Consider the following 11,947-nt stretch of genomic DNA (forward strand, 5'->3'; position numbering starts at 1 on the left):
AAACATGTTCCACCAAATCAGATCGAAGGTTGTGATGTATATCCCTTGCCCGGTTACATCGGGTTTTTGTTGAAAATAAACATACTTCTCCTCAAGATCTCTAGATATCCTTAAAAATAAGTTTCTACTCATACGAAAACGGCGCCTAAACATTTTTTCATCATACTTAGATTCAGCTGAGAAGTAATCGCTTACCAACAAATCGTTAGCGGTAACCCGTTCACGAGCGATGTACCTTCTTCTGCGTTTAGGTTGTTGACTCTCTTCCTCCTCCTCTTCGTTTTCAACGATAACTTTCACCACCGTCGCGATCGTTTGTAGAAATATTTCCGCCCCATTGTCAGATGATGATGACGATTCAGTATAACTTGAAGAACTCATGGCGAGATTGTATTTTATGTGTTTGATTTTTTGTGAGAAAAATGATAAATATTGTAAAGTATTTATAAAGGAAGAATTTTTTTTTTTTTTAAATAGCCCAACGGCTAGCCCAACGGCTAGCCTAGTTTGGCCATTCACAACCCGCCATGTCAGCTTGGCCAGACAGCCCCACGCCCGGCTTGAAACCCACGAAAAAGGGGCCACGCCCAAACCCATGCCCACCCGGGGTGGTGGCTTGGGCGTTTTCAGCCCACCCACGCCCAAACCCCCGCCCCATACCCCGCAGTCTAAATGGAGAGGTTAAAATAAATCAGTGTCATTCTATTCAATAATCATATGCATAATCATTGTAATGTCATGTAACAAATCAAACACACCATCAGAGATGTGTTACTTGCATGACCAAGCAGCAAGTGGTGTTTATTTCTAGAAGGTAAAGGATCCCGATATCATGATTTTGGAATGCTTTTAGTTTACATGTAGGAGTGAGGAAGAAGAAGCGTTCATGTATAAAAACGTTCTCGAATGGATTCTGAGAGAGGGAGGGGAGTCTAAACTCGTACGTAGCCTCGTGAGGCAACCCTGGATAGAGTTTGGTGTGATCGCGTTTGTAGGATAACCCTATTGGCCGGCTATACTCTTATGCATAAGAGGTGGCATCAGGGGCGGACCTACCTTATAACAAGGGGTAACCTCCGTTGCATAAGAGGTGCCCCTTGACGCTCATACGATAGTATAAATTTTGAAAAAATTGACCTTTTTTCGATTTTGTTACCATTTTTTTAAACGTTGCCTCTATAAGTATATTCTAGATCCGTCACTGGCTGGCATATATTGGCTTTTGACTCTTTTCCATGATCCAATACAGTTTGTTTTCATAACCCCAAACCAAGATGATTTGCCATTTCTTTTCAACTGAACAATAATCAAGATAATCAAATTCGGTTAATATTCTTTGTAAGTTTATAAATTCATCTTTGGGGAAAAAGTGAGCAAATTACCAAGTTTTTATAATAGTCTAGCCTAAATTTCAGAATCTTTGTATATTGTGATGTTTTTTCAACAAATTATCAACTACAAATGAAAGTGTCGGCGGGAATAACTCCTGGCTCCTATTGGTTTAAATGGGCGGCATAGTCAACAGTGTTAAACAGCTATCAACAACTACAAATGAAAGTGTCGGCGGGAATAGCTTCTGCCCCCCTATTGGTTTAAATGGGTTGTCTGGCACTTCCTTATTGGCCCAGCAAATTTACGATTTATCTCGACTTAAAATTACAATTTTGCCATCAGTATAATATTATGTTTTTGCCCTCACTTAAAAATAAATTTGCGCTTTTACTCCCAGCTAACAATTTCGATTTTGCCCTCGGTTGCAAATTACAATTTTGCCCCGTTTAAATTTACACTTTTGCTATTAGTTTTTTTCCCTTAAAATTACGATTTTGCCATCAGTTCAAAATTATGGTTTTACCCCCACTTAAAAATAAATTTGCGCTTTTAGTCCCAGCTAAAAATTTTGATTTTGCCATCGGTTAAAAATTACGATTTTGCCCCATTTAAATTTACACTTTTACCGTTAGTTTTTTTCCTTAAAGTTACGATTTTGCCATCAGTTCAAAATTATGTTTTTAACCCCCACTTAAAAATAAATGTACGCTTTTGCTCCCAACTAAAAATTTCAACCCTCGGTAAAAAATTATGATTTTGCCCCGTTTAAATTTAGAGTTTTGCCATTAATTTTTTTTTCCTCACAGCCAAATTATGATTTTTCACCCAACTTAAATTTACATTTTTCCATCGTTTTTTTTTGTTTTCCTCGTTAAATTACAATTTTGCCCCCAGTGTAAATTTGCAGTCATGCCGCCTGGCACTCCCCCATTGGTCCTTTTAATTTACGATTTCATCCCTGAATTAAAATTATCATCTCGCCCTCGGTTCAAAATTACGCTTTTCCTATCGTTTTATTTTTTTTTTACCAAAACTATAAAGTTTTTTGTTTTAATTAGTGTACTCCATTAAATATTTTTTTTCGTGTCAAAGAGGAGCCTAACACTCGTTCATTAATCCTGAAAAAATACATTTTTGCCCTGAGCTGAAAATTACGGCCTTATCATCGTTTTAGTTTAGTCCCTAGCAAAATTATAGTTGTATATTTTTAATTTATTGCCCCCCAATACGGGGCATCAACTAGTATGATTACATTTTATTCAAAAAAGTCAATTATAAAAATAATTCGGTAAGGAAACGTGGTTATCATGTGATGTGCCTTCAATAACAACTTTCAAAATCACCAATATAGTTTTCTACAAAATATACTACTTTCACGAAAATCATCTTTAATGTTGTTTCTTAGTGTACAAAATTGCCTAGAACACGAGAACATATCTCCGTATGAAAACAAGAATGACAAACTTCAAATATATCGACTTCTCCAAACTGATCACGAATCATGTTTAATGATCTTTGTTTTTCTTTTTCAAGATTGGGTTCTCTCCTTGATCTTGGCTCGGGCAAAGAACACGCCTGCGATCAACCCTAAAACCAAAACAAAACACATGTTTAAGGTTAGTTTCGTTCCAAGTTTTAACTACGAAATTATAATATGAGTAGGGCAAATGGCTTACCAAATAAGATGCTGGCGGAGTTCTCCAAACTAGTGGGGACGTGAAATAAAACAATTCCAGCAACCGAGAGGGGAATCTTGTTCAGTGATCCCACCAAGCTGCAGATTGCATGATTTCGATAAGAAGAATGAACACATCACAGCACATTATTTGTACTCAGGTTGGACGGGTTGGGTAACAGGTCAAAGGGACAATGTTAACCCCCCCCCCCCCAAAAAAAAAAAAAAAAAAAAACGAATTATTGTGTAACACACATCGTTTATTATAATCAATTAATTAGTGTGTCAAATACGAGTATAAAAATAATACTGTTTCAATAATCATCTGAACGTTTACTTTGAGCTGACTTTCAACCCGTTTCCTTTTTAGCTATCTTTTTTACCCATTTGAACCGTTAGAAATAACACTAAACCCAAATCCACTCATTCCTACACTTTACTTTCTATATATGTATTTTGACTGTTGATATTTACTCTCAAAGAATACGCAGAAACTGTAAGAAAGTATTGACTTGCCTGTAAGTAGTTGCCCCTGTTTGATGAAGAAACCACATAGAAGTGAAACTAATTGCTAACCCAAGAAATCCGCTAAACGTCATCACAACCCAGAATGTGGGCATCCTCAAAAGCGGTCTGCCAATTATTACACACATCTATCATCATTACAATTTACAAATAGTCGGTAAATAGATGGGTCGAACCTATATCAATTTATTTAAAAAAAACAGGGATAATTATTAAAATAATATCAATTTTTGTATCCTTGATACAAACTAGTTATCCTCGTCAATCCAACACATTAGCATGAACCTGGTTTGACCCAACCCGCTAGACCCCCACCCATTTTACCACCTCTAGTTAGGAAGCAGTTTCCACTATATTTACATTAGTGGAAGGAAAAAGAAACTCACGTGCTATAAAGATAATCCACCTCATTGAATACATAGATCAACAGAAGTCCTAAAGGCAAGGACAATGTGTTGTTAAGTAAAACCATTGAAAACTCATTCAGGTTACCAGATTTTGTCACTTGTTTCGCTGTATCCATCACCCGACGAAGTGTTAACTGCACCACAGTAATTTAAAAAAAAAAAATAATCAACATCTGCATCAGCTTATTATTCGAAAACCTCACAAAATATATTAAAAATATATGTGTTATATAAGACAATCTTATAAAAAAAACCATATAATCATGAACTCCATAGCAAACAAAAGTTAAAAATAAGAATACGGGTTACTCACAGAATACGATGCTGTTAGAAAGCAATTTATAATCTGCCATGTGTAACCAACAGCGTTAAATGAAAGATCCGTTATCCCTCCAGAGATTGCTGATATGATCTGCATGGATAAAAACAAAATCATGATGAGTTAAATTAACAGAACATAAAGGGCATAGAATGAAACTGAGTTTAGCCGATCAACAACGGTTCAGAGACGTTCGTTACTTCACAATAATATAACAATTTGCATCATTAAGTCAAAGGTTACCGACTAAAGATGAAAATTGGTCAATAACCAAATTCAAGAAAAAACATACCATCAAGAAAAGTGACGCCCATACTCTGTTATCATGGTGCTTGTTGAATAGATACATTTCACCAACTGCGGTTATCACGTTGGTAAAATTCTTCAACACTGTGACCATGGCAACATTAATGTACCTCAAACTGCAAACAACATGGCTAATTTATCAGTCACGTGTTTCTAAAAAAAATAAAAATTTAATCAGATAAGTTTAGGGTAAGTCTATATCAAACAGGTTTGCTGCATCTGCCAACTGTCATATACCCATCAAATATAAATTCTAAGAGAAAATTAAATGTATCTCATACCTAAACATGCTTGTAACTAACATCCCAACAAATATAACGTTCACAGGCAACCAAACTTTAATCAATCTCCACGTAAGTGGTTCTGTTGATATTACACCGAGTATGCTCAAACTCGACACTATCAATACTGACACAAAGTTCTGCCAACATAAATAAAAAAATGACTCGTCAGCCAAATAATATAAAACTAAATAGTTATACTAGTGTTACAATAATGTTATAATAATGCGATCACTTAAAAAAAGATAGAATTAGACCTGGTAGAGCATCAAAGAGATCCCGGCATTAAAATCATAGCTAGAGAGGACATATTTGTTAACCAATATCATGCTACATGATGACAGACAATAAGCAAGGCCCGATAACAGTGCCTGATTGTTGACTTTTATCCTACTAGTCTTTGAACTCCTTTCTCTATCTTTATCAAACCTTCCACTCTCCACATCAGCCTCATTCTCACCAACGTTTTTCATTGTTAAAACTGACCTGTTAAAATACAAAATTACCATATAATTCAAGAACAAAACAACAAATTATTGATGGATTATTTGCCTTACACCAAAGCATTGAATACCAATTAATTATCGCACACTGCTGCCCCTATTAATAGGATCATGGTTGTAAAACAAGGCTTCCAAGGCCGAGTACTCCCCGAGTAGTCGCTACAAGGTAGGCTACCAAGACGACTTTCTTCGACTCCGCCTAATTACTCCGAGACGGTCAAACGTGGTCAACCTCGGCCAGAGTTGGATCTAGTAGGTCAACTCAGGCCTAGTTTGACTTGAATAATAATAAAACATAATTTCTATACCTATCATATTAAAGAATGAATATCATTTTCACGTATTTTGTTATAAATGTTAGTAAACTTGTGTTATTTGACTCCAAAAAGTAATTTCTTTATATTTTAACATGTCCGAATACTCCCCGAGTGCTCTCCGCCTAGACTGAGTACTCTCAGCTCCCCGGTCGACTGACTAGGGAGCGCCTAACGACTTTTGCAACCATGAATAGGATCATTGAATTACAAATCAAGAAATAAGTTCATTTATGCATCCAATTAGATAAACATATTATACAAATTGCAAAATCCTTAACTATAGATTGACAGATTGGCTCTAACTTAACCTAATTCATTGCCTGTGAACTCAAACTCACAGCTTAACAACTCTAATCAGCGAATTAACCGTTTGAAACACGCACAAAACTAGGGTTTATTCAAATCGAACATCTCGAAACCGTGCTCCCAATCATTACACTACACAAAAACGCAATAATAAATTCAATAATTCATGATAATATTTCAGTTCCAAAACACAAAACAAAACAAATCAAACCTAATAAGCAATCAACAAAATTAACTGTAACACCACCGAATCTTCCACAGCTCATTAGCTAACACTAGAACAAATACAAACAAATCACAATATATATGTATGTATGTGTGTATGTATATATATTCTTAAACACAACACGATTAGATACAAGATCACTGCAATAGTAACAAAAAGTAAAGTTGCAAATTAAGGAGTAAAATGAAGGAAACGTACGAATAAGTGTTAAGAAAACACGAAGAAAAACATTGACGAAAAAGCTCCGCCGATTCTTGAAGTTGTCGTCGCAAAAGAAGTCAACGATCGGAGCTCCGGCGGAGGTGCGGTGGTCGGAGGGTGTGGATTTCCGATTGGGGAATTTTCAGACCAAGATGCTAATAATATTTTGTGAAGGATTCGATGAGAATTTAAACTGAGTTGAATTTTTCAGGCTAGATTGGGACTAGTTGGACCAACGCATACATTTGCTGTGATACTTTGTTTTTTTAGTTAAAAATTATTATTATTATTAGAGTAAATTATTAAATCGTATGCCATTTATTCCAAACTTTGTTCTTTATCTTCAATAATTACAGAAAACGTACTCGATTTTGCAAACCCTTACAAGTTATGTTCTTTAGCCCTAACTCAGTTAATTTTTTATGGTTAAATTTGACCAAATAGCCCTAACTCAGTTAACTCAGTTAATTTTTATGGTTAAATTTGATCAAATAACCCTTACAAGTTATGTCCTTTAGCCCTAACTCAGTTAACTCAGTTAATTTTTTATGGTTAAATTTCATGAGGGTATTTTGATCATTTTACTCTCATGTGGGATCCATTTGGTCATATTTAACCACAAAAATACCATCATATGGGGTCCATTTGGTCAAATTTAACCACAAAAATTAACTGAGTTAGGGTTAATGGACATAACTCGCAAAGATTTGCAAACATCGAATACGTTTTCTGTAATTATTGAAAACAAAGGATACAATTTGCAATAAGTGACATACATAAAGGATGATTTTTGTAATTTACTCTTATTATTATTATTATTATTATTTTATTATTATTATTATTATTATTATTATTATTATTATTATTATTATTATTTCAAATGATATGTTTTTTTATTGATTAAGTGGTGCAATACGAAAATTACATGTGTATTCTGGGTTAAAGAAGATTTTTTTAGAAAGAATATAGATACATTATGGGATTTGAATCTCTATCATTTTAGTAAGGAAAACATTTGGTGTCATTAACCAATGTCATAGACAGATAATCACATGTAGTAAGAGAGTAACAGAGAGGTGGTTAAAAGTCGTTTTCTATATCTTATTTATAGCAATATGTATAAATGTATAAATGTATCATGTGCTCATATTTATCAAATTATAATCGATTTTTGTTTGAGCATACTTTTGTCTATTATATATTTATTTTGCGTGAATACTATAACTTTTGGTAGTTTTCGTAACCTATTATTAATGTGTTTTTTTCAATATCTTGTTAAGTACATCTATTGATTTATAGTGAAAAGTCGAGCTTTCACCGATATATATCTTCAAACTAGATAAATTAGGATTGATAAAAAAATGTAATCCAATGGAATCTTAACGATTAGAATTCAAATAACATGCTTTGATAAGTAAAAAATAAATAATAAAAAGATTATTATAAGATGTTAAACATATGCGTTGGTCAACTATTGACACCTTTGTGGGATGTGGAGAATTTCATCCAACACGTTTCCTTTTAGCCCCACAAATGCCTAACCAACTAAACCAATTTGGCACCTCAACATAACATGTCAACTTGCATAAAACGTCATCTTCCATTTTCATTTTCATTTTATTTTTCAATATATGTCACGAGTTTTTGTTAACTTGTCAACTTACGAATTCAATGTATAGCACATGATTAGTTTTGGTGTTTTGAAAATAGGGATCGACTAGTCTGATCGGTTAATCCAATCCAAGAATTGTAAACAAGCAAATGAGTTGAACTCAAACGGTGTGTCCAGGTTAGAATGAACCGGACAAGATTGTTGAATATAATAGCAAAAATGATAAAAATCGATGGAAAACCACTTGATGCCACCTCCTTTTGTTGGTTTGGCCAATTTTTGAGACAAGACTAACCTATTAAACCAATTGTATCAGTAAACCGTGTTTAAAATTGATGTATGTGGATTAGTATATATGATTAATAGATAGTCTATCAAAATTTAAAAACTTAAACGTCATATAAATAAATTTACTTTATATGTTTAATCAATAGAATATTTAAAATTTAGTATTCTGTTAATTACAAATCTGATATGTATGGATTATTTTCTTTTTTATTTATGTTATAAATTCTAACTGATGGGTGATGATGGGTGCCTAAAGTTGTCTTGTGAAATAATGAAAAAAAAAACAAAAAATGGTAGACATGTGAACTAATATGATTCAATAAAATTGAATGGTAATTTTCTGGAAAAAAAATTGTAAATTAATATAAGGGAAATTATTATTTGTGAGAAGGTTTAAAAGTGAGGAATTATAACATGCGCCGTTTGCTTTTTGCACTTCTTTGTCGTTTCAATCTATGTGTCACTATGTCACCTTCATACGTTAACGCATGAATCTATTATCTATATTAAAACAAAACAAACTTATGCCACTTGGCATGTAATTAGGCTACCAGATGCCACGTGGCATCTAATTGTTTCTCGAATTCTTTCTTTGAGCGGCAAATGAATAGACGCTACCTTCACATAGCTTCTCAAACAATCCGCCCTCAATCTTGCCAAAATTATAAAACCGTTTCCTTTTTCAAATGAATTTCATTGAGAAACCCTAATTTCAGTTTCATCTCTAACTCTTGATTATGTTCCGTCTCTCACACGCTTTGGAATTGTTAGGGTTTCTGCGTTATCAATGAATCGCTCTCTGCCTCTCATTCATTCCTCTATGAATCCGACTCTGATCTTCGTGATAAAGGTTAGATTTTGTCAATGGATCAACTATCGTTCTTGATATTTTAGATTTTATAACTAATAATTTCTTTTGTTTTGTATATCTCATCTGAAATCAGTTGTATCCTGGTTCTCCGATTGTTGTGATCCAGTCAGTCCGATAACCGGATCTAATTTGCAATACCAAGAACCCTAAATATAGAATTAACACAAGCGTTTCTTTTCATCCTTTGCCTCCAATTAGTTCTCTTTTTTTTCAATTGAAAGAACCTAGATCTCATCTCTCTACGGTCAAAAGTAACCTGGTAAGTTTGTTTTTTCAATTTGTAACCTGATTCATGAAAGTTTCTAATGTTAATTTTTGTTTCATGTCTTTTTTAATATTGGTTTTTCCTAGGAACCCTTGATTGTGAGACAATGTGACCATCGGTTTCTAAGGTTTTTGTATTGATTCTTGAAGGAGTCATCGGAACTGGCGGCACTTGAAGCATCCAAAGGATTCGAGAGACGATAATGTTCCCTGTTTCAAATCTTTTTGAGGTATTTCATATTTTCGATTTGATTGCTAATATTTTACTAGGTTTGTTGTATTTGATTTTGATTACATATTTATATGTGGATTACCTTAATTTTGGGGATTTTATTTCGCCTGATCTTATGTGGTTTATGTTATTTGGTACTATGATAGCAAGTTTGGATTCAAAGTGTAAATCGGGTTAATTTTATTTGTTATTCCGATTGTTAATTTGTTATATATTTGATTGTTCTTTCCGATTTGTTAGGTGCTCAGTTTTTCTGTCGACAAGGTGGTTGTGGCGTTTGATTTATATGGTTAGGGTTTTCCAGAATTGGGTGAGTCTGGTGGTGGTTCAGAGTATTCATAAGTACCTTTTCTTATGTCTTAATTTTTACATTTATTTAATATAACACCGATAGTTTTGTTCATTTGTAGGCTGACGGGAGATCCGGGCACTCCAAATAAGTGAGACAGGGAAGAGTAAGACAGCCAAAAATATCCTTTTTTGTACCTTTTTATGTATTATTTTTAGTTCCCACTCACTTGATAATAATGGATTTAACTTTATTTGTTAATTTAATTTTTTTAATAGTGTCATGAAGGAACCAACTTCGGGCGTACTACTGGTGGCCCGTTTATTGCTACAAGCTATGACTATCATGCTTCTCCTAATGAATTAACGCTATTTAAATATCAACCATTTACGTTTTCATGAGTGTTTGTTGTTCTTAGCTAGCATATGTCTTTACTTTTGAGTTTCAAAGTGCTGTGATAAATTAAGCGAATAGCCAGCCATCAACTAACTACTACTTTCTTGGACAGTTAATGATGTTGTTGGAGATGTGTATTGTTTCAGTTATGATGATTAAATAATGCAATATCAAATCTAATAATTTTGATATGGTGTAAAAAGTTGATAAAAAGGTTAGGGTTTATGTTTTAGCTTTTCTTCTTCTTGGCTGTAGTCTCGAAGGGCCTAAGTTATTGTTCTGCCTCATCTCTCTTCTAAATATGTATTTAAGTGCTGAAAACTATTTGCCGCATGTAAGCTTTTTGGGTATATGTATAAGCCTCTCAATTTTAATAGCTATATGTATAATCTAGAAGATGTTCTCATAACTTGATTACGTGTAACTATAGGTGAGCTACTTCCGTACCAGCTTGAAGGATTGAATTTCTTACGTTTCTCATGGTCTAAAGTCTAAACAAACACATGTGATACTTGCAGACGAAATGGGTCTTGGTAAGATTTCCTTATATTTTTTAAAAATTTGTTTTTATATATTTATGAAAAAGTAACCTTTACCTTTATAGTATGCTTTATAACATCCAGGGAAACGATACAAAGTATTGCTTTTTTGGCATCGTTGTCTAAAGAGAATGTCTCCCCTCATTTAGTAGCACCGCTTTCTACATTAAGGAATTGGGAACATTAATTTGCTATATGGGCTGCTAATATGAATGTTGTAAGTTACAAAATCTCTTGAATTCTAATATTTTTATATGACCAAAGTTTATTTACCAGTATACTAAGTTAATGGCAGTCGCATCTTCTCCACACGAAGAAGAAACAACCTTCACTTTCAGACGTTATTGCGGTAATTATATTCCAGTTTTCTCTTCTTACTTCATATTGCAGTTTTATTCGCTGTTAAAAAGTTGTGTTTTTCAAGCAAACAACAAAGAAATAGGATGTTTTGTTTACGGTGCTACAGTTTTGAAGAATATAACAACAGCTATTTGAAGGTGATGTGTGTTTTATATCCGTATTTTTTATTTTTATTTTTTTGCCTATGAATAAAAAATAATCTGATGTATCAAGGATTTGTTATTTTTAATGTGGATTTTTTATTATAGTAGATATTGCAGTACCAAAAATGCCAAAAAGTGGGTACGAATCGGTACCGAAAATAATTTGGTACAGTACTGGTCTCAAGTACCAAATGCCCATCCTTACCTTCTATATATTAGTAGGTTATTTTTTTGTATTTTAAACGGGTAAAATTTGTGTATTTCTTAAACTTTATAAATAGTTCACATGTAAAATACAGTTAAAAGAAATAAGTTACTAAATAAAAATAGTAGTTTTTTTAAATAAAATAGATTTCGACGACTTTTGATTCCTATAACCTGTTAACACGTCTGAACATTTTTGTTCATTGATACGATTTTTCCTTCAGTTGATCGGTTATTAAACAAATAGAATGCACAATAACTCATTTATATTAACAGGTTGACATTGCCACCTTTATTGGTTACATTACGGTTGTGCTATCCTTTTTTACTTCTTTAATCTTTTACCATGTC

The 11,947-nt window shown here is 33.4% G+C and overlaps 1 protein-coding gene and 1 long non-coding RNA gene across 2 annotated transcripts; one reads left to right on the forward strand and one right to left on the reverse strand.

The window, feature by feature from the left end:
* Nucleotides 1-2,634: 2,634 nt before the first annotated feature.
* Nucleotides 2,635-6,628, reverse strand: LOC110884943 (GDP-mannose transporter GONST1). Its single transcript, XM_022132639.2, has 9 exons — nucleotides 6,396-6,628; nucleotides 5,103-5,331; nucleotides 4,846-4,985; nucleotides 4,551-4,680; nucleotides 4,253-4,351; nucleotides 3,919-4,073; nucleotides 3,524-3,640; nucleotides 3,009-3,106; nucleotides 2,635-2,919 (listed from the first exon to the last, which is right to left on the reverse strand). Exons 2-9 carry the CDS (start codon nucleotides 5,316-5,318, stop codon nucleotides 2,861-2,863), a joined length of 1,014 nt encoding a protein of 337 aa, XP_021988331.1. The 5' UTR covers nucleotides 5,319-5,331; nucleotides 6,396-6,628; the 3' UTR covers nucleotides 2,635-2,860.
* A 3,546-nt stretch (nucleotides 6,629-10,174) lies between these two features.
* On the forward strand, nucleotides 10,175-11,445 carry LOC110884942. Its single transcript, XR_004869376.1, has 3 exons — nucleotides 10,175-10,883; nucleotides 10,974-11,106; nucleotides 11,185-11,445. It is a non-coding gene; the product is annotated as an uncharacterized LOC110884942 (long non-coding RNA).
* The last annotated feature ends 502 nt before the right edge of the window (nucleotides 11,446-11,947 follow it).

Source organism: Helianthus annuus, chromosome 10, assembly GCF_002127325.2.
Source record: "Helianthus annuus cultivar XRQ/B chromosome 10, HanXRQr2.0-SUNRISE, whole genome shotgun sequence".
In the NCBI taxonomy this organism is placed as follows: domain Eukaryota; kingdom Viridiplantae; phylum Streptophyta; class Magnoliopsida; order Asterales; family Asteraceae; genus Helianthus; species Helianthus annuus.